General features: G+C 37.1%; 2 protein-coding genes across 2 annotated transcripts; one reads left to right on the top strand and one right to left on the bottom strand.

The window, feature by feature from the left end:
- Positions 1–10,571: 10,571 nt before the first annotated feature.
- Positions 10,572–13,799, bottom strand: rbis (ribosomal biogenesis factor). Its single transcript, XM_041967455.1, has 4 exons — positions 13,727–13,799; positions 10,966–11,081; positions 10,742–10,858; positions 10,572–10,655 (listed from the first exon to the last, which is right to left on the bottom strand). Exons 2-4 carry the CDS (start codon positions 11,074–11,076, stop codon positions 10,587–10,589), a joined length of 297 nt encoding a protein of 98 aa, XP_041823389.1. The 5' UTR covers positions 11,077–11,081; positions 13,727–13,799; the 3' UTR covers positions 10,572–10,586.
- A 3,344-nt stretch (positions 13,800–17,143) lies between these two features.
- On the top strand, positions 17,144–23,969 carry LOC121628794 (carbonic anhydrase 1-like). Its single transcript, XM_041968104.1, has 8 exons — positions 17,144–17,304; positions 17,562–17,759; positions 19,372–19,490; positions 20,143–20,235; positions 20,316–20,378; positions 20,473–20,628; positions 22,913–23,028; positions 23,333–23,969. Exons 1-8 carry the CDS (start codon positions 17,271–17,273, stop codon positions 23,370–23,372), a joined length of 819 nt encoding a protein of 272 aa, XP_041824038.1. The 5' UTR covers positions 17,144–17,270; the 3' UTR covers positions 23,373–23,969.
- Positions 23,970–24,193: the final 224 nt, after the last annotated feature.

Genomic DNA, 24,193 nt, shown 5'->3' with positions numbered 1-24,193 from the left:
AACTTGTCTTATTATTTTAACATTTTCACCCTGGAGGTCTCTGCGGCAAGAAGAAGTCTAAGTCTCATTGGGTTCCAAGTTGAGGAGTCTCCTGGGTTCAGCTTTGACTAAAAATAGGATTAACATTTGTTATGCTTCAGAGTTGCAGCTGATAACTCCAAGAGGACTCAGGACTCAATCGCACACAAGATACATTTACCTTCTAATGTATAGTGTTAGGATGACATAAAAGGTCAGTTTTGCTAAAACTTGACAAATAACCCAATGATAAGAAGGCTTAATGTATAATTCTTCAAAGTGTCACAGAGTTACAGAATGGTGCATTCAGTGACAAATGGGGAATTAGAATGTCCCACTTCTTATATTTAAAACAAAATTAAGGGCAACATAGGGCAATTTTTTTACTGAGCACATTTCATGCACAAGGCAGCCCAATGTGCTATACATGATGAAAAAAAATAGTATACAGGGAGTTACTTACATAGATGTCAATGGGAAATACATCATCATCATCATCACCACCATCACCGTTAATTTATATGGAAGAATGTTTGTATAATGTCCCATGTGCTGTCTTGTAAATGTACACTTGCTATCACATAAAAAATAACTACAGAAATAAATGTACATGTAAGAAAATATATTAAAAATAGAAATTAAAGCTTCCTTCCTTTATAAAATGTAGTGGCAATTAAAAAAAAAAAACTTTAAGACCTGATTTAAAAGAACTCAGTACTTCAGTTTTTCTGGTGGTTCAGTCTAGATAATAGGAACATAATGATTGAATGCAGATTTTCCTTGTTTTGTTGTAACTCTTGGGAAAGTTAAGCTTGACCCAGGTGATCTTAGAAGTCTTGGTGGCTCATAGCATCAGCAGATCAGATATATATTTTAGACCAGAACCATTCAGTTATGTGTTTCCTTTTTTGGTCTTTGTGAGCACAGCAGCAGCATTCAGGATTAGTTGCAGTTGTCTTTGGTTTAGTTGGTTTTTAGAGACCTGTAAAATTTCCATTACAGTAGTCAAGCCTACTGAAAACAAATGCATGAAGATGTGTTTCTATGACCTATTAGTCACCCCTTTCTTCAGTTTATTACTAAGTTTATCAAAGACTGATTTGGTTATGAATTACATAACTGTCATACCTTAAAACTCCTTAAAAGTTCTGGACTCATTTGATGGCACCTTCAGTGACATCTATTATGTGCATTTCTGGAGCTGCCGCTGCCCAGCAGTGTCCTAAGGCTGAGAAACTGCCCTGTACAACTTTTTAATCCAGGACGCGCATGATGTTGCAGGTGAGTTTTGCTTTACGGACCGCGTCACATGTTAGCAAACAGACATAAACACACTGGTCATTTTAAACTGTGCACTGTGGCTAACACAGCAAAGAAACACAAGAAGACATTATCAGAAGACGAGAGGGAAAGAAGAGAGCTTACAGTACAGTTTGGATGCAAGGTAAATGCTAGATTAGCTGCTGATAGGGGACACATCACTGAGAAAATCTGCAAAAGTTCTGTAGTGTGACTTTAATAGGTTAATAAGGGGACAAGAACAACACCAAGTCACAGTCTGGATATAAAACATTAAACAAAGGCCTGGATGAGCAGGTTTTCTTCTTTTTTAACTGAACTATACAACCGCTCATACAAATGTTCTATTTATTGCTAATTTATAAATAAATAAATACAACAAAAGTTTGTTTGTTTTTTGCTGTTGTTGTTGTTGTCTTTCCATATGTCCTCTTTGTAACTTTTCTTTCAGTTGGACCAGTCAGGGACATTTGTTCAACATTTCAAATTGTACTAGAGTTACATGAAAAGACAAAGAAACTGTGGCATGATAATGTTTGGTGGTTAGCACCGCAGCCTCACAGCAAGGTTGCTGGTTCGAGGCTTGACTGGGGGGAGGTTTGAATGGAGGTCTGTTTGTAGTTTGCATGTTCTCCTCATGTATGTGTGGGTTCTCTCCAGGTACTTAGGCTTCCTCCCACCGTCCATACACATGTATGTTAGGTTAATTCTCCTTAGGAGTGAGAGTGAGCGTGAATGGTTGTTTATCTCTCTGTGTTGGCCCTGCGATAGACTGGTGACTGGATGGATGGATGGATGGATGGATGGATGGATGGATGGATGGATGGATGGATGGATGGATGGATGATGTTTTACATCCCTGAGGTCAACAGTCTGCAGTGTAGCGTAGCATTTAACCCCCTCTGACCTTCAAAAAGTGGCCTTTTTGTGTGGCGTTTGAATGTTCTCCCTGTGTATGCGTGGGTTCCCTTCGGTTACTCCAAAAAAAACTGTACTCTGAAAAGAGCATGCATATTAGCTTATTTGGTCACTCTAAACTACTTAGGAGTGAGCATGCCTAGTTTTTTGTCTGTGTTGAACCTGCAATGGACGACCTGTCCAGGGTGTACCCTGCCTCTTGCCTAGATAACTGCTGGGACTGATTCCAGCTCCCCGACAACCTGGAATTTAAATGAATGGTATATAAAATGGATAGATGGATGAAATGTATGTTACACTTTGCAAGGAAACCTGGACAAGCAGACTTTTGGAAGCCTTGAAAATGAGATTTTACACATTTTAGTCTACATGACAGTTTCATGTAAATAATGCAAAATGCTTACATGAATTTATAAGCAGACACAAGCATGTTGTTATTTGCCCAGAAGCTGTAGTTTTAAAAACATTTAGGCTGTCATATATTTTGCACAGTGAAGATAGCTTGTTTAAACCATTTTTATTTCAGGTCCCGTGACTACAAAATGAAAGTTTTTTTTTGTTTGTTTTTATGTTTTTTTGAGCTGTAATCAAATAAATTTAAGTCTCTAAGTTTATTTTATAGCCAAAGAGATGCCAAGTGGGTGTGGATCTGTGTAATGTTAAAAATTCCCTTTCTTCCATGACCTTGATGCAGGGACTTTTTTCATGTGTTTTTGGAGGAATTAAATCCAACATACCAAATCTTCTTTTACTGTGTTTCTAAGAGGTAAAAGGCATCAATAAAAAAGTGAATTTTCTTTCATTCAGTGGAATTCAGACTGTTTCAATCACAGCTACCCTTCAAATACATTCAAGAACTCAGCAAGGGGTCCTCTTAATCAAGATTTTTTTACATACAGCACAAACAGGTGTTACTTACAGCACAAGTGATTGTTTTAATTAAATGAAGTCAAACTGTTCTAACAGATTTTTTCTTTTACAAAACCAGGTATAGTTGGTGTAAAGGCAGAGGGTAAACTCAGTGTTGATCTAAGTTGTGGTGTAATGTGAATTCAATAACAAAGCTAGTCAAAAAACAATGACTTTTACAGTGAATGTTGAAACAAACCACACAGATTCACGTAGTCAGTCTGCATGAATGAGAGCAGTGGGAGAAATTCTAGCTTATTTAGAGGATGGAGTGAGGCTCCAATGACCCCTAGTCTGAAGGACAAACTTTAATCATAATTTAAATCTTGGCTGTATATTTTGTTGGCAAAATGCCTTTAAAGAAATTAAATGGAGATTAAAGTGGACACATGTATTTTTTTAGCACAAGCTTCCAGGGTAAATAAATAATAAATTCTCTTTTTAAGAAAGATAATGACGTTTTTAGCTCATTAGAGTTATCGGAAAAAAGGCTTTTTTTAACCATGACTAATGATTAAATTTGTAATGCATTTTGACCTTTTGAATCCCACAATGGTAAATGCTTTACATGCTGAGAGAACTGCTTGCCTGAGCAGTTCGCCATGTTCTGTTCTTGTAGAGCAAATTATACCAATCAATTAAAACATTTTTCATTTAAAGATTTAAAACTGCGTCCTTGACAATTACAATGTGCAAAAATTTTTAATCAACCTTCTTTCTTTTGCCTAGAAAACAGAAGCAGGTGCAGGAATCTATTAAACATGTAAAAAAAATTAAAATACACTATATAAAGCAAAAATAGATTTTGCACAGTTGTAATTAGATTCAATATTTGGTATCACCTTTATTCTTCATCAGAGCCTGGAGCCTCTAGGACATGCTTTTTTGTATTTTATGAAAAGGATAATGCACAAGGACTGGAATGAAAGCAGTCAATGTCCAAAGAAAACCTTTGGAAGACCTTCAAAAAAAAAAAGCTTAGAGAACTATTAATCAAGCCCACCTAAAAATATTACAAAAGCAAAATTTGAAAAAATTGAGGAATGGCTCAAGACATTTGAACAATGGTGTTTCTGTTTTTTATTTTCACAAAGAGAAATCTGAAGAAAATGTGTGATGATAACGCCTCTGGAACTGCTTCTGGGTTGTGACAACCACTGCGATCCCAAATGGCTGTAAAAAGCTAATCTGCATAACAGACAATACAAAAATACACAAGCGCATCCTTCTTATTTCTTTCACAGAGAGAAGTGCAACTTTGTCTTTGTCAGAGAGGAAAAAACCCAACAGTGAATGACATACTGCTGATAGGCCCTCAGCTTCTTAGAATTCAGAAAGCCCAATGCATACAAACACACACAAACAGACCCACTTCCCCACTTGTCCTCATGCATATTGATAATCTCATCCAGGGCACCATCTTGTGGACGTTTCCAACTCTGCCAAAATGTCTCTCTTGATTATGTTAAGTTAAGCATAACAAACACTTCAAAATATCCTCAAAGGTTTTTAAGAAAATCTATACAATGCAGTAAAATCACATTAGTTGTCTGTTTTGAACTTTCCTTCGTATGCAGCTTGATCAAACAGACTGAGCGGTCTTATATAATTAACGGTTCTTAAGTTTGGGAGATGATCAAAGGATGAAGCATTTAAGGAGGTGGAAACTGTGTGGTCTGGATGACTCAGAGCAACAAAAGTGACTAACAATGCTCCTCGGCATGACAAACGCATCCTCTCGCCCACAGATCCAACTACCCCCCACCACCGCATGTAGATTAAAAATCCAATGTGTGCGTGTGCTGGCATGATTCCAGTTTCCCCAGGGTGTGTGGTGGAGCAACCCTGCTGCCTGTGCTCTGGTGCAGCCATCTGGATCACAGTGGGAAGCACCTGCTTGCAGACTGACACCTTAACACTGCATCTGCTATGCTCTCTTCACCAATCATTTCCACCTCTTCCTCTGTATCAGAAATAAATGGCTTTGTACAAAATGCATCGATTGAATGGATTTCAGAGCAAATGTGTCCTTATTGTTAAGCTCACTGCCATTTTAAGAACTGAAAAGAAGTATCTTCTTATTTCATAAATATTCTGAGTCTTACATTCATAGTGATCAACAGAAAATGATCACACACCCTCCATGACAGTTACACTGCTGCATCTTTTAGTTCATTGTTCTCAATTGTTTTGTTTTTTTTTTGTTTCTTTTTCTGAGATTAACCTATTTTCTCTCAAAATAGTACTGTAAACCAATTAAAGTTTACCCAAAATGCATATAAGGATTTTCAGGTGTAGTGGTGATGGTATACGTCTCAGGACTTTAGCACAGAAAACCAATGTTTTTGTCTCATCTTACCTTAGTTAGGAAGAGATTTTCTTTCATTTGTAGTATAGTTTCTGCTTCAATGACTGTTTTTTTTTTTTTTTTTTTTTGTTTTGTTTTGTTTTTTTGGTCATATTTTCAGACTCACTTCAGTCATTATTTTAAAGTTGTTGCTGTTTGCAGACACTGTTGATTTTAACTTTCATTAACTTCTCTGGTAAATGTAGGCAAGAAGGCTGCCTGATGGGTTTTGATAAAGTTCAAGGCATCCAGATGTTTCCCTGTACAGGCAAAGCAGCACAGTCAAAGGCAACAGTGATATTCTTGACAGAAAAATTCTTCCATCATGACCCAAAACCATCTTACTCCACGGTGCCTCTGTTCCTCAATATAGTTTGTCTTTATAGTATGTTAGAAAATCCTGTTGGCAGGATTGGCATCAGCACGGTCTTTGCTAGGTCTTTTGTTGTCATGTGAACAAAGGGGAGATCAGCACATATTACAGATTACAGACAATCCAAAAAAATGACATTACAATGTGAAGTCATTTTAAAATATAAATGGATGGGAGCCAAAGTTGGTTCTTTGGCATTGTGTCACCAGTTAAACATGATGCAACAGTATTTTCACTTCTGTTTCACAAAATTCAGACACTGTGATCCTTCACAAAGTTACTGCATTTCCTTATCTGGTGACACAAAAGACAGTAAAAATCATATCAGTGGGAAGAAATGAATATGTGACAGTTTTGTAACTAGTTCATGTTTTGCTGTAAAACTGGGTTCAAGCAAAACCACAGATTTTGTAATAATGCATAACTTGGCACGACTATGTTTTATTCTAACAGACTGGTACCTGGTCAGAGCTTATATAAGATGAACTAGGGTAATGAGGGAAGAACTGCCATGTCTGACAAATAAAATTTGTATTATTTTTTAAAATAATAGACACTGCATCCATAGTTTCCCACTTCGTTCAGACTGAAATTCATTAGGCGGATATGAAAAAAAGTCTAAAAAGAGTTTTAGCTTTGCTGTGAATACGTAACAGTTTGCCATCAACTTTCATATTAATTAAAAAATAGAGAAAAGGTTGCTCATGGACTACTTTTGCTGTCCCCATGTGGCAAATAAATGTAATTGCACTATTAAAATTCAACAACCATCACTTAGACACATATTTCTGCACCATCAACGGCACCTTGAAAATCTCATCCCTTAGCTTATTTATGGCAGCACTGGTTTATTTACCAGCCTCACCCAAGCTTGCTTCAGATTTATTGACCAGCTAACTCTTCTCAGAGGTCACCATGGAGACAAGCAATCAGCAGGGCACTAGTGCACCTATGACCTGATGTGAAGTTGTTCTAGCCTTAAGCTGCAGCAGCAGCAGCATACTGATAACCTGCTGCTCACAGGTGGAGCCAAAAAATCCATACTACATCTTAAGATGCTCTTCTGATATAAAAAAGGGGGGGAGGGGGGAGAAAATGATAGCATGAACCCTTGAAATAGCCTACACATACACAAAATATTAGAAACAATTTCTAATATTAAACCTGAAAAATTAAGACTAGCCACACCTTAAATTTGGTGCAGGATCACGCATCCAAAAAAATAAAATTACTGCCACTAATCTTCTTGCAGCACAAGCAACTGTCAGAGAGCACTTTTATGTGCTGGGGAGAAGAAAAAAATGGGCGGACATAAGGATCTGAGTGATTTTGACTGATTTTAGGAGTGCTGCATGAACCAAAAGTGATCTGACAACAGAGTTTAAGGCACTTGGAGGAAAAGTGCCTACTGTGGCCATGATGTCTTGTGAAGCAGACGGCACAAATAATCAAGTTCTGCAAGGTTTTGTCATTGCGTATTCAGATGTGAGTGTAAATTGTTTATACTGGTAAAAGACGGCAGCAGGATGAACTATGACGCAAAGGAAAACCAAATAAGACAGCAATGTTCTGCCAACAACAGACAGACCAGACCACTACTTCATACCAACAGCAGCCATTTCTGGATTGCAGCAGAGTCTCTTAGAAATTATAGAAACATGAAACCAACACATTATTATTGACTAGACTTTAGAAATTAAGCTCAGTGTTGACCACACACAGATGGAGAACTGTGTGATAGGTGCAATATTTAGGAGCAACTGACTGAAGTAAAATCAGGTTAAGCACAAGATGGCTATAGCACCAATCTTTTCATGTACAGTAGATAGGACCATATACTGTTTTTAAAATCCACTTAAAACACTACTTACTGACTAACTACATTCATGGAAAAGTACAGCATCTCATTTTTAAAGTTTGATACATTTGGAATTATAAAACTAATCTTGCCCTTATTAGATCTTGAAATGGCACAAATACAGCTTCATATGAAGAGCAATGCAACCAAAACATCATTAATAATGTCAGATAAACTATACACTTCCTGATTCAATGGTTTGAGAAACATTTCTTGCAGCAGTAATTTAATTACTAGTTTTCTGAATGATCAGTCTCTCACGCTGTTGAGAAATTTAGGATTACTCTCATTTTCAATGTGGCTTCAGCTCATTGTGTTTGCAGGATTAGTTTGTTCATAGCATTTCAGTCGGGTTGAAGTCCGAACTTTGGATCATTGCAAAATCTCTTTTTCAGCCATCCTGTTGTAGATTTGCTGTTGTGCTTGGGATCATCGTCCTGTTGCATGACCCATTTTCAGTCAAGCTTTAGCTGTCAGACAGATGAGCTCATATTTGACTATAGAATACTTTGATATTACAGAGGATTTCATGGGCCACTCACTACAATGTGTCCAGCTCCTGTGGTCAACCTTCCACTTATTGTGTTTGTGCCGATATTCCATTTAGTTTTTGTCAAATGCAATGATGCTGTTCCAAATAGGTTCAAACGTGCCTACTTTGGTCTTATTTGTCCAAAAGAGATGCTTCCAGACATCTTGTGGTTTGCTCAGATGACAGCTGTTGGCAGTTTTTTTTTTTTTTGCCATTTCTCTAAACATTGCATGGTCTGACCTTGGGCTGAACTTGCTGCGATGTCCACTACTGGGAAGATTGTCAGCTAACTTGAATGTTTGTCATTTTTGACTAATCTTTCTCACTGTTGAATGATGGACCACAAATTATTTGGACATAAGCAGGAGCAAATGCTTCTCAGAGTTCATTACTGATGTTTTTCCTTGAAATTTAATGAATAATGCTCCATACCAACAAACTGCCTACATGTTTGCTTTTATAGAGGGGCTTACACATATTTATGATCCATTTATCAAGTGCAATATATCAGCAGAACCTGGCTGATATTTGGCCTAATAAGCTTTGTTGAAGCAGTTTGAACTTTGCTTTGGATGCAGCATTGGTTTAGTTTTACTTGAATGAGCAATAACAATGTAAATCTCATATTTTTACTCATCAAGGGTTATATCTTTTTAAGTTACCTGACTTTCTTGATAATCCACTGGTTTGGCAACATCTATGACACACTCCACTCTGGTACACACATAAAGATTTTTTTGTTTTTGTCCCGATTTTGCCTCTTCCTGACCAAGGACAGCAAACGCCCGATTATAGTCTCACGAGATTTTTCTGTACAATTGTCATTTAGTCTGAAGTGTGTCACAAACAGATTTGTCCCGAAATGGGTAGTAGCCGAGAATCGGAAATATTGAACATGTTCAATATTCACGACCAGATATCTTCATATGTGTGAGGAAAGTCGCCGACTCATGAATTGTGATAGTGTGGATGGTGACATGGAACAGAATGTAGCCAATCAGAGAGCAAACTGGCTGGGGAACAAGGAAGTAAATAAAGTTCGAGTTCACGCCGTCTGTTATTTTTTTCAGTTCTGGCTTTTTCTGTTAACAATAGTCCCAAGACCACCATCATTCCTCCTTTCGTCCTGTATGTCCCCTTCCATGCCGGTTGTTACTGTTTCTTCTTCGTTTGTTGCTATGGTTCTTCTTCTACGTTTTTGTTAGATCAGGTTTGGTCATGTGAGATGTCCAGCTCGGAGGACTTCATTGTAGATCAGCATCGTTATGTGTGTGTTGTTCTGTGATTAGATCATTGGAGCACACCACGTACAGTATGACCAAAACTGTTTGACTGATTTTTATCTTCATGTGTGAGGTTTCGAACGGATAAAAAATCTCATAAGATTAAAAAGTCCTTCTGTGTGTACCAGGCTGTACTCAGCCACTAGCAGAAACAGTAAGATTAGTTGAAAGCTTTTCTGATCTATTGATAGAAAAGGTTTTTTTTTTTTGTTTGTTTTTTGTTTTTATTTTTATTAAACTCCCTCTAAATGTCCTTTAGGCCCAGAGCTAAAATATTCAGCCTTCAGGTTTAATTTTAAAGAGGAGTAATCATTATAAATATTATAGCCCATAGTAGGTTTTCCTCTCTTTCAGTCAAGACATTTTTGTTTCTTCAGTCCATGTATTCTTGCATCTATCCTGAAAATGCTGCTTCTGTTAATCTATAAAATGATAGTTAGCTTTAACTTGATTGAACACATAATAAAGACTAACTATATTAGTTCAGAATTTAAAATCAATGCTTTGTGATGACATTAATCACATTTTCTATTTCACATGACAACAGCTGCTACCAAAATTCAAAAGGCAAAAAAATTAATTTTACAAACAGGATTCACCTCCTCTGAAACAGGCGAGCACCAAAGACATGGAAAAGGTTTAAAAAAATAGTTAACTAATTCAGAGAGGATAAAATGAGGTGCACATGGTTTTAAAGTTTTTTTTTTTAACGTTTCAAGAGTACACCTTTCATTCATTACAGCCTGTAAAATGTGAGGCCTTGTTGGATTAGAAGACTTTCCTTCAAGTACTGTCCATTTTTTTATTATCAATTTCAAGTGACATGAAATAATTTTAGTTGAAGCTCCTAGCAGAGGTAAATATTCTATACACAGGCATATTCAATAAAAAAAACTTATCAGGTCATGTCTTAAATTTCTTTACAGTGAACATAAATTAATTTATCTACAAGGTTTTACCCTCATGTCATTATTGCAGCTTCCTCTGATATCTGCAGACCACAGGAAGTAAACTGAGTCGGTCAGAATTTTTTAGTCCATTTTGCTCCATTAAAGCTGAGAGAAAAGTTCAGTGGCATTATCAACATTCACCGATTCCTTTGGCGGCTCTCGGAGAACCTGAGAAAACAAACGTGTATTTCATTTATTTTAAAAATGTTAAATCACAAACAAGAAAATAAAATGCTCAAGGCTTCATTCTGTACCTGTGTGTGTTTCTTGGGTTCAGGAGCAACAGACTTGGACACGCTCTTCACATCCCTCTGGACTTCTGTGAATACTTCGTTTAAGCTCTCCACCTTATCACTTTTCACTGCACCGATCTGTGAAGCCACAAATTATGTTCAAGTAGGTGCAGCAAACACTACAAGCTGTAAAGGATGCAAAATGCATGAGCATAATTCAGGGGAAATAAGATGAGAGATCTTACATGTTTGAGAGCTGTTGTGACGGGTTTCGCTTTGTTCTTGATCTTCAAATGCTTGTTAGCAACTTGAAAGACGTTCTTCGGTTTTTTCCCTTTCTGTTTGTTCTTTGCCATGTTACCTGAGGAGAGCATTAATGAGCATATATGTAAACAAACATTTTCATCTCTTTACCCCTAGCTTGTTCTTTAACCTTTGCCCTTTTCGTCACAGGTTTGTTTCCACATTGAACATGGTCTAGAAAATACAGAATATACCCAGTTCTTTATTCGTCTTCGACACCAACTACCAGCATGTGTCTGCAGCCGTGATGAAAAGCTATATGCCAACTGGAGATCGCAGCCTTGCTATTACAATAAATAAATCTTTTAGTATTGTTTACTATCAATATTATCTCATTTTTGCTTTTTGGATTACTCTATTAGTTTATGTGTAATATTGACATCAAACAAACAAGACATAGAGACTCATTGAACAATGACTTACTGCAGTGTGTCCCTTCACACACTTCATGTGTCCCTGCTTCAACAAGCCTGACTCATATTTTATTTGAACCCAAGATTTAGTATTGTGGCTACAAGTTAGATCGGAGCAAGGTTTGTACCGATATCTAACATATTTACAGCTCAGAGCACTCAGGGGCCTGCAGGCAATAAGCAAGGCCTCAAATTAAATCCTGTTTTTCACTGTAAAACAGTACAAAGATCTTCAAACTGGAGTAATGTGTTCTCTGCAGCAACAAATGTCTAATGGTGTTTTAGGGAGGCCATAAGAGCCACAATGGAGGCTCCACCTTCACAAGTAAGAAAGGCATGAATACCCTGTTTGTTTAACATACTGGAACACAAAACTTCTCATAGCTGTATTCTTTTTTTTCCAGAATCATGACAGCAGAAGGATGCTCTGGCTGCTTTACTGTGCTGAACTAATGTGCTTTGCACAGGGAAGCATAAGGCTCTCCTTGACCACAACTGTACAACCAAAGAAAAACCAGCTGCTACACCTGCAGAGAAACTTAATGGCTAATGCAAACAATAATCACAAGCACCTTTAAGAAGACAGGCTGAGAAAAACATAACAACATTAATAATAACATCACCAGCACTAGGGCTGCAAAAACATAACTGTAGCTGTTTGAGCTGTATTCATAAGATGCAGAAAGATGATCTTGTTACAGCTTTCATGTAATCAGCATTAAGGCAGATTATGTAGTGATGCGTCCCTGGACACAGACATAAAAACAAGACCAATCAATATAAAAGCAGGACACCTGGGGCCACTTGAATAAACTGTCTGCAGTTCTGTGGCATAAATTTACATATGCATTACATTCATCTTATTTTGAAGGTGTGTTGGCATGGTTCTCTTTTCAGTGGATGCAGGCACTTGCCTCATTAATTGCATATCAAAATTGTTTGCCTAATAACTTAGCAGGCATTAGCAATGACATTGTGGTGGTTTCAGTTCTGTCATCGCCAACAGAACAAAGATGCTTGAATTAAAAACGTAACAATCAATCAGCTCTGTAGCTTTAAAATAAATAAATAAATAAAAAATATATATATATACAATCCTGTGCCAGAAAAATCAGAACCGTCTCTGAAGACTCGTTCACATTTTGATATCTCGTTAGAGAGGTCTTCCAGAGCCAGTACTTACAATGCACGGCTGAAGTTATAACACCAACAAATATAAAAGAAGAAAAAAGTATATTGTAAAACCTTGTCTTAAGACGAAATTTAGTGCCTTCTTTTTACATTTTCACCTCAGATCTTATCTCTGTAAAAATGTGCATACAAGGTCTAAAGAACAGCTGAGGTGTGCAAATTCTCTACACACATTCTTAATAGATAAATACCAGCTTGCTCCAAGAACAAAAGAGAAAAAAAAGGCATTCAGATGGTTATTATGTGTATGCATTGTTTATGCATAAAATCCCTGAGGTAAATTGAGACAACCAAGAATCTGAGAGAGTGTGTGTAAATATTTCTACTCTTGTTATTAAATATTCTTTTAAAGAGGTTAACTGCCTTACTACAAACAGCTGCAGTTGTGCCTAACTGTTATGTATAGGGGTGGCTGGATCTTGATGATGAACTTGTTGTCTGACCCTATCATTTTTTTTTTTTTTACCTACCAAGGAATTACTACTACAGGAGTTTAACGATTTCCCCACTGAGGGACTAATAAAGGTTTTCTTATTATTCTCAACACTATGTTTAATTTAACAGCATTATTTATTGATGGGATTTTCTTTGGCATTTAACTGTACTAGTATTAGTGTTTTTACATTACTAATTCATGTGTTTGGTGTGTTTGTGTATATGTGTAAGCACATTTAGAGAATAACGTGGTAATTATACGAGAACAAAGTAGTAATTTTATGAGAATAGAGTAATATTTTAACCAGTTCTTTTTGAAGAGCGACGTTGTTAAAATGAGGGCCGTGGAGGATTTCGTGAAGTTGTACTTCAGCACAAGCGTCAAAAACCATGAGATATTTAGCTTCATATTTTTCTTAATTTGGCCCTAATAGTCCGTCTTAGTACGTAAACACATAAAAGGACAAGTATATTTTAAGCTGTCTGGCAGAAACACATGTAAATTACTCTACCAGTTATCGATATTTGTTGAGCTATTAACCCAAAAATACAAACGCGCCGATGACAGTTTTCCTCCCCAGTGCACGCTAAAATGTACACGAACTTTCGTCGTTTAATTATGGGCATTGTACATCTTTCAATCTTTAAAAAAACGTATACATACCTTATTTCACGAGCTGTGTTGACGTTCTCCTCGTGCGGGACTGTAAACGTGCCTCGGTTGGTGCTGTGACGTAATTTACATGCGACTAACATTCAACATTCGATTGTAATCTCCCTCTCCCTCCCTCTCTCTCTCTCTCTGTTACTCTTTACCTTGATGGAAAAATTATACTGTGACAAAGAAATGCTGATATCAATAAATATTTTTTTTACTGATTTCTTAAAATGTACTACTTCCTGTTTGGATGGATTCCCTTCCAAATAAATCTGTTTAATTTGAATCCAGAGAAAAACAAGCGCATGACAACATCTCTATTATTTATTGACATTTTGAATGACGAATTAGGATTAAATTGGATGTTGATGGTCAAGTTTTCTTGGCTTTTACAGCTACAAGTAAACTACAGTAGCTGTTGCCCACAAGCCTTGCAGTTACATTTATAAACAGCAGATGGTGATATAATATTACAGCAGATGTCCTCACAGTCTGTATGAATTTCAATAAACCTCATTACGTTTTATATATATATATATATATATATATATATATATATATATATAGATAGATAGATAGATAGATAGATAGATAGATAGATAGATAGATAGATAGATAGATACATATATAGATATATGTAAACAAGATTCAGACAATGGGAGAATAAAATTATGCTCTAACATGTGAGAATAGAGTCTGAATTTTACACACACACTTCAAAAACTTTGCATTTGGAGTTGTTTCCTTGAATTGATTGTTTTTTTTAAGCCCTATCCTACTATTTCTGCCATACAGTAGTGTTTGGGAGAGTAACCTCTTGAAATTCAACGATTTTATTAAGCAGACATTGGTGGGTTTTTCTGAATTTGAATACCCTTGACAACAATGAACATGTAACATGACATCATTCTTTTTTATGTGGGTTAAATATTGGCGCTTCAAATTATTTACACAAGCGTCAATTGTTAAGTAGCGATGTATACTGTATGTGTCAGCCTAACAACACTATCAGCTGTTTTTCAGATCTTTGACCTCAGCTGACTTGTCTGTTGGCAGAACTGTCATAAGACAGGGGCTGAGGTTTATATTACTGACTGAGAACTGATACTGATTAGATTTATGTACATTTATGAACTAGTGAAATGAATTTCTTCAGAAAGCAAGTTACTGTTGGTACTAAAGAAAATGATTAAGAAACAACCATTCAGAGTCGAGGTGGCAGACACATCACATGCGGATTTTACTGTGTTAAAAAGCTACAGAAGTACAACTACTGAGGAGAACCAGCAGCGGTAAGAGATGTTCATACAAAGAAACACCAGAAAATGGACATATGACCAGTGAAAAGCTGTTCTTTTGTGAGATGAAGTGTGAACAACAATATACAATAATCCAAAATAATTCTATTTTTAAATTTTTAAACCTATGCATGTATATTAATTTTAACCTTTACATGCCACTAAGGTTTGGAATTATTGTACTCTTAGCATAGATAAAAATCTGTCACCATAATGGTTGAGCTGCACTGGTTGCCAGTACACCTCGACTAGTAGGGTCCAGTCCAGTTCTCCTTTAAACATGGTGATATTTGATTTAAAGATATGTGACTCTTGCTACAAAACATTTTTAATTCTAACCCAAAACTGATTTCGATTTCTGTTTTTGGCTTTTTTTCTCTCTCAAGATGGTGGTATCAAGATTCTGAATAAAACCTATTTTAATCTCTGTGATATAATTACATTACAATAGAAGTGATTAAAGAAACAGAACCAATTGATTGATTATTGACTACAAAGTGGAGATTTTTTTTCCTAGTAAAAACGGGGCTCTAAACACAACAAAACCTGTTTTGAGCTAATGCAGCTCTGTAAAACGATAAAGAGCTGTTACTGTACTAATATTTGAATTAAGTTTGGGTAAATCAACCATTTCTTTTCCAAAACCATGATGACAATAACTTAATATTTCCATATCATGCCTCGCTGGTTTCAGGTAATTAAGACACTTAAGAGAAAATCTGTGGTTTGGGCATTGAAGTAAACTGTGTGACAATACAATAACACCTCTGGACCTGTATGTCTGGGTTGTGGCAACCGATGTGATCCCAAATGACTGTGAAAATCATAACAAACAACACACACACACACTTCATTTTATCAAACCTGTAGGTCAAATAAATCCCTGAGTATCAATTCTTCCTTTATTTAGGTATTTCTTTATAAACATCTGTGGGTTCACGACAAAGATATTAACAGATATGTACTTCATATTCACTTTAAAACTATACCTATTCTTGAGTAAAAATAAAAAACACTTCACTCATATGTCAAAGTTTCACCGGTGCACCCTTTTAATAGGTATGAATAAGCTTTCTGTTAAATAGGTTACAAAAATATTTATTTTAGTTGTATCCAGGGACTGTAAACGTACCCCGACTTAGGCTGTGACATCATTATCGTGCGACGAATGCCGAGCTCCCCTAAACCAACTCACGTACAAATTTATTTTCTTAAAAAATATGGTAAAATTATGTTTCGTGCTTCTGTTTGCCTAAGTGAAAAATTAATTCACAATTTAAATTAAAAACATTTTAATTTAACTCCAAAGAAAAGATAAGCACATGACAGCATTTCTAATATTTCTCGTCTTAAGGCACTGTAGGGGCCATCGACCACAAGCTTTGTAGTTCCATCTTTAAACAGCAGATGGCAGTGTTGCATCACCACAGCTGTCCTCTTTAATGTCTGTGTGCATTTCTGCAACAACTGAATAAACTTATTATGTCATTGTGCAATGAGCTGTATTGTCCACTAGGATACAATTAGTCTGTCCGATGAGAGAATAAAATGACGATCTAGCATGTGAGGACAGAGACTAAAATGTTTTAATTAGCTTTTTTGTTGTTTGTTTTGTTTCCTTTTTTACAGTTACGTTTTCCCCTTTTTTGATCATTTTAGATATTAAATCGTTTTCAAGCATAATTTGTCTTTTGCACAATATTATGTGTGTGTTTTGGTTTAAATGTTACATTTAGTGACCTTAGAGTTGCACCACTGACGGACACAATGCATAGGCTTTCGGTTTTTGTTATGTCGAGATCGCTCAGCCAGATACTTCTGGTCTCCGAATTTTGCCTTTGGAATATTTTTTCTTACTATTTTAAACTATTTGAATAGGAAATTAGTATATATAGGGTATATTACCACAGAAAATTAACCCAATGTCAGTTTGGAAAATTACACGCTGCATTCTTAGCAAAACCTGTTAGATAAAAAGTAAAATGTGCAATATGCATGTTGATCGAGGAATGCATAATAAATCACCGCGGAGAGCGTGAGATCCTCATCGATCCAAAGCGTTGCAGCGCATCTAAACTCCTCCCGGTCGTGTCATCATGTGGTCAACACCAGGCTGACAGACGCACCGTGCTCAGGGAATCCTATTTAAGGTCTGCAGCTGTCAGTCGGAGGACACTAGCTGCTCTGCGCTGGGGAAAGGCTTCGCTATAGGAGATTACAGCTCTGCGTAATCATAGATCCTCACTGTTACAATGTCTCACGCTTGGGGATATGGAGCAAACAATGGTGAGGCGCTCAATGCATATGGTGTATTATTGAAATGAAAGGCAGTCATTCCAGCAGACAGGATGTTAAATGAACTGAAGCATAGTGCATAGCGGATCACTGCATCAGTTATTAGGCTATTATTATTTTAATAATCATTCTGCTCATTTGGAGCTTTTTACGTGCACACTCCGTATCTTCAATTTTGCGGGTTATTTGCATCAATGAAACCTTCTACTGGTATTCTATTAATCACTATGATATGATTTTATTTCCAGGACCCAACAAATGGGCTAAAAACTTCCCTGTTGCAAATGGACCCCGTCAGTCTCCCATTGACATTGTACCCACTGCAGCGTCACACGACGGGGGGCTGAAGCCGCTCAACCTGAAGTACGACCCCTCCACCAGCCTTGACATCCTCAACAACGGACATTCCTTCCAAGTGACCTTCAATGATGATAACGACAACTCAAGTTAGTGCGAAACGAATACATGCAGGAATAATTTGTACCTGCACGGTTCGACATCAAAGCTCTAAATCTGACTCAGAGTTTGGTATTTGATATTTTTATTCTACGCTCAGATAAAACTCATCCGTCTATAAATAGCCACGACCGTACTGTTGTTATAGGACTGATGCAAGGTTATTCGATTCAAACACAGACTGTCAAAATCTTGATAATTATCTTCAAGGTGAAATAACACGCTAAGTGTGACATTCAGCTTTAATAACTGCAGGTCTCACGCACACCAGAGACTAAAACACGTTAATGTTCAGCTAATATTAATATAGATGTATGAGTCATGCGCTCTAGATCCTTTGATGCATGTGGGGATTTGTCATTGCTGCAGATATTTCAGATTTTTCTGTTAGGAAATAAATAAATAGTTTTTTTTTTAGCAGTAAAGAAAGTGCCACTAGAAGAGTTTTGATGAATAGGCTGCTGGAGTTCTATTGAAAAGCAAAGCACAAAGCATGCAGAGTGTAAGCTAATTGAATTGGTAATGTACCCCCTGGTAAACCTTTCCCACGCCAGATCTTTTTATGCTGGTAGCGAGGTCAAAGGTGGGGTAAAAAGAAGAGAAAAAAACAGAAAAAAAAAAAAGATTTTACTCTGTAAACACAGCTTGGTTAACCATTAACATTTTGGTGGGAGTAAGTTTTTGTACTTTTGGAGTAAAATTTTATTGTTTCTCTCTTTTTTTAAAGGATTCTATTTTATTTTCAAATGAGACAAAAGATGAAAAAAAGCCTTTGTTTGTCAGCTTAATGTACTAGTTGTCCTTTGGCAGATGAGATATTGGATAAGTGTGGTTATATAACCAAAACAATCAAGAATTGCTTATAGGGGATTCTCAAAAAAAAAAAAAAAAAAAAGAAAGAAAGAAAGAAAGAAAGAAAAGGGGGGGAAAAAAGCACCAGCTCTCAGAATGTGCACTATCAGACCTGCACTTCTAAATAAAGGTGGCTGTCTCCATGACATGATCATGCATCATGTGTGCAATGCGGAAAAGATTAATGTCCCTGTTTCTTCATTTTTACTGTTGGTGAAAAAAAAAGAAAAAAAGAAAACCTTTAAGGTAATGTTTTTTTTTTTTCTTTTCTTATCATTGGAAGCTGCCTGCTGATAAACAAACAGGCCCATCCTGCTGTGTGTGTGTGTGTGTGTGTGTGTGTGTTTGTGTGTGTCAGTATGTGGTAACATTGGAACAGAAATAGACCAATAGACAGGATTATCTGCCACTCCTACTACTTTGTAAACAGTAAACATATAGATTATGCAACATTGGGAGGAGGGCATGATTTAGAACCGATTGTAACCCTTAGTTTGACCAGGTCTTACACAACAGGAACTGAGTCTACCTCCATCGAGTAGGAAGCATGTGTTAAATCTTACTCAGTACGTTTACCAGCTCTTTTGTATCTTCTGCTCAGGATGACATTTCCTTTGCAGTGTTTTCTTTCTACATTGTCAAGGCATGCAATATTCAATGCCTCAACATGGCTGTAGTCCTGTAGGTTGTAGGACAAAATAACTTAAGATTTATGTTTTTATTGATCTGTTTTATCTCTGCCTCCTGCAGCTCTGAAAGGTGGACCAGTCTCAGGAGTCTACAGGCTTAAGCAGTTTCATTTCCACTGGGGAGCTTCTGATGATAAGGGCTCTGAGCACACTGTTGCTGGGACCAAATTCCCTGCGGAGGTGAGGTTGTTTTGGATTATTATGACTTGCCTTCATACTCTGGCTGCTACAGTTTATGACAGATTGAGGCTGACAGGAAAGGGCACATCAGTGTTTTGATGCAGGCATCCTATGTTTGCTCTTTATTATAAATTCTCTTAAACCTTTTTTTTTTTATTTGAGAGTGCCTAAAAACCATTTAAAATTTCTAACTGTGACTGTGAACAATCCCTTGATTTGTTTTACTTGATTTCATAATCGTCTCTTGAACATGCTAGCACCACCAATACGTTCCAGTTGGAGGTGTATCTATGAACGCAATCTGGCAGCCAGTCACATTCTTTCATTGTTTTTGGGTTGTCTGGATCAAACCAGATTGATGTTTGATCCAGACATGTAAATGCAAATATATATTTTGATTGTTGACAGCGTTTAGCATGTGAAAACTGAAATCTACAGCTATGTTGCGAAACAGGAAGTGAAATCAAATCTATGTAATTTGTTTCTCAAAAGCAGTTCAAATGATTCTACCTCTTAGATCATATTATCATTAGAAAAAAATAATAATAACAATAAATAAATAAATTAAATAATACTGATAGAAACTGCAAGATTCTTTTAATTCTTCAGTCACATGAATTATTTCTAATGTGTCTTTGTGGTTTATTTCCAGCTCCATTTGGTGCACTGGAATACCAAATACCCAAGCTTTGGTGATGCTGCTAGTAAGCCTGATGGGCTTGCTGTTGTTGGAGTTTTCTTAAAGGTAAGTAGTAATCATGTCAGTTAGCCATTAAAACATTAAAAAGATTTAACACATGCATTTCATACATTTTTCTCTTTCAGATTGGTGCTGAAAATGCTAATCTCCAAAAGCTTCTTGATGCATTTGATGCCATTAAGGCCAAAGTATGTATCATTCACAACTAATTTTCCTTATATGCACAGTACAAATAATAATGTATTTAATTAATCTAGTGTTTGCTCTCGGTACTGTTTTCAGGGCAAGCAGACTCCTTTCCCCAACTTCGACCCTGCCACATTGCTCCCTGCTTGTCTGGACTACTGGACATATGATGGCTCTCTGACCACACCCCCTCTGCTGGAGAGTGTTACCTGGATTGTCTGTAAAGAGCCAATCAGCGTCAGTTCTGCGCAGGTATGCCTACTTACAAAGCTTGTTCTGTTTCAGAGGAATATGGGCTGTGTGCCCAGTGTCTCGAATAGCCCTGTCTGCAGTCCTCTCTCTTACGATCTAAATCAAGGGCCTAATTGTTGAGATTTACAACACAGCTAAAACTGAGAAGAAGAAGCCTCTTATGGGAGGAAATGGAATACAGGGACTCATTTATTTTCAAAAGGCAAAACAGAGACACTTGGCCAGCCAAGAGAAGGAGGGCAAACAGGAATTCACACTGCATATGCAGTTGGCCTAGATCCGTTTCAGAGTGAAAAGTCAACAGGAAATATTCATCCTGCATCTGTAGGTGTGATACTTTGCTGCAAGTGTTTGATTCCGTCACATGATTAAATAAACATAGTATGCTACCTTGTTAAAATGTGTCAAAGTGCATCACATGCTAAAAGTAAAAAGTATATATTTGACTTTTAAACAGCATGGTTGTCAGTAATCACTTGCATATAGACTTGTGGACCTTTAAACTTGTTGCCTTAGTAGGCTGGGCTGGCAGTCACCGACAAAGAAGTGATTACTTCTCAGGGCTCTCAACTCTCACGCATAAGCGTGAGATGCATGCAGTTCAGCTTGTCCACACGGCCATACGCCACACCTAGTCTTTCACATGCTGAGAACAACGTCCAAAAAGTCCAGCACAGACATTTTTAAAGTGGAAAAATTTCCTGTAGAACTGGAGCATGCCTTACACTATCACAGAATCTCAGCTTCCAATCAAGAAAACAATTGTATTCGGGTGGGATGTGGGTCATTTTGCATGGCTTCAACCTTCGAGAGGAGGCTTGTCACCTCCAGCGGCTGGCCCACCCGCACTACTAGTACTACAAGTCCTTCAATGCACTGCGCCATCATACAGCAGGTATCAGTGTGGCAAAACCTTGAAAATGAAGCATGTCATGAGCTCTAGAACAAGCAGATAACTTCAAGAGTTGACACACAGAAGTCTATCAGATTATACGATCTTTTCAAAGCACCTAAAAAAAAAAACATCAGAGCGCGGCTGTTAACGTCATCACAACGTGGAGATTTTAAACCAAGTGAAACTAGATATGACCGTTTGACTGTACAGAGTGTTAAAGTGGGATGTGATGGGATGATCAGGATCTTTCCATATTCTCATTAATTAATTTGGTGTTTAGTGTTGTTTATAGATAAAAGCAGTCTAATAAGCTTATTTGAGGTGGGAAATGTTTTCATTAGAAATGATAATGAAAGCTGCAGATAAAGCTATAAAAAACAATTTCAAACTATTTTTCGATTTACTGAGTAATGTTGTTTTATAGGAAATGACTCATAGTCTGTGTTAGATATTAGCACAAAGTGTGCAATAAGGTCCTTTTTACTCAGTTTTGAACAAGCACTGCAGTCCGGCCCTTGACTTGAACATTTTTTTTTAACAATTTTGGCCCACTGTATACGAGACAGAGGCAGGGGGGTGTGATTAAACCAGTACAATCATGATTTCAAAAGTCTAAAAAAAATCAAGTTTTTTATGCTTTACTTTTTTTAATATTTAAATGTATATTAACAATAAATATATTAACTGCTGCTATGATACATGAATACTGCTGTTAAAAATCAGCTAATATTTTAGTCAGTAATCCCATTGTAACTGTAATATTTATTTATACTTGAAATCTTTGGATGCATGCATTAATCACTGCATTTGTTTGTCTCTGCATTTTATCATATATCATGTCATATATGATGTTATATATCATATCAATTTGTCAGCGTAGCCTAGCTTAGCTTAGATTACCTTAGAAGAATTAGCATAAACAAAATCCACCTTCCAATCTATCCAAAGCTGACAGTTTTTTTGTTATAGTTCAGTAAAATTGTATTTTTTAAATGTTGGACTCCAGGAGAGCTACAAAGCTAACTTCAACTTAGCATGAAGACATGAATCAGTGAATTACCAAGATTTAGTTTTCACTTCTTAGGTTTTGTTAAAAACATAAATTGCCAAAAAAGTAAAAATAACACTAAATTGTTGGCAGGTGGGGTGTCTCAAGGTTTTACACAGTAAACTAGTTTCTAATCAACTGCTGATTATAATCTCATGTTTTGCAAATATGTCTTTCCAAGTAACACTTAGCAAGAAAATTCCCAGCACTATTAAAATAACAATTAAGCTACTTAAGTCTCTAGCAGATTACTGGATTAAAATCAGTGGGAGTAGAGATGTGTTTTGTGAGTGACAACCACAGGATGTCTGCACTGACTACCATCATCTCTCATTTCACAGATGGCCAAATTCCGTTGCCTGCTCTTCTCTGCTGAGGGTGAGGTTGAATGCTGCATGGTGGACAACTACCGCCCACCTCAGCCCCTCAAGGGTCGCCCTGTCCGTGCTTCCTTCAAGTAATAACCATCTGCCCTTTCGCCCTTTCAGCTCCATTGCCTCTCCCTCCCTTTCTCCCTCAGTATAGCCTCTCTAGCAACAGAACACAAAGCACACATATCTCTTTCCGCCTAGTTTTAAAAGATATTAAATTCACTTGACCCTCTGAAATCACTTCTGATTTGCAACTCATGTGTAATATAGCATCAAACATACCCTGTCATATTTATTTTAAAAGACAAACACTTAATGGTGGCTGTGACACATTTACCAGGATTCCCCATGCGGTGTTAAAACATTAAACCAATGTGTGTGTCTGTGTAGGTCACCTCGAGTGATGAATCAGTCAAAGGTGAAGCTCTGAAGCTGGCAAGAAGTAAAAGCTAGATGTGTATATACGGGAAGGATTAAACTATATAACCATCTGTGAAAAGGGGTAAGGTGCCAGTTGTGGACACACAGGACCCTCCCACTGCCAGTCTGTCTAATCTCTGACCGACTGCCAACCTCTGCTTCACAGCAGCTTAGTGAGAGTCTGCAACAGCCTCCATTGATTGATTCAGAAAATCCCCCTCTGCCACACACACCCACAGCACATACAGTCTCATGCAGACATGTTGCCTATAGGCACTGACCTGCTTATTGATCCACATTGTACAACAGCATACAACAGTAACAGGCATGAGGCCAGCTTACTGCAATTAACACTGAACACCATAACAGTGACTTATGTTTTTACAGTCAAGTCTTCCATATTTCCATGTACTTGTCATACAAAGTTGTGCTTTGCTATCATCATGGATTGTTTTGTTTGTTTGTTTGTTTATAAGTCTGACAACATATGCAAATTAAGTCTTAAAAGATTCCCCAGTTATGTACTGCAACCAAAAACCTTGCTCCTTTTGATGTCCTGATAATAAGGCAGTGGAGAGCAATGACCCTCCTTGAAATGTAGTGTGGGGAAAAAGAAGAAAAAACGTGTTGAGTGCTAAAGCTTAAAACGCACAATTGTCCTGTGGGCAATGCCATTGTAGCTTACCCACAAAGCCAAGAGAGAAGAAAAGCTAAACAAGATTATAGTTTCAGCCTGGTGTCAGGCCCTGTATTGGAGACTAATTAAGGTTTGTAAAACTTTAGGTATTGCATATCTGACCAGAAATGCATCTCAAGAAAGATTGTAATGAA

The sequence above is a fragment of the Melanotaenia boesemani genome, chromosome 18 (assembly GCF_017639745.1).
Source record: "Melanotaenia boesemani isolate fMelBoe1 chromosome 18, fMelBoe1.pri, whole genome shotgun sequence".
Taxonomy (NCBI): Eukaryota; Metazoa; Chordata; class Actinopteri; order Atheriniformes; family Melanotaeniidae; genus Melanotaenia; species Melanotaenia boesemani.
This window is presented reverse-complemented; position numbering and strand designations above follow the sequence as displayed.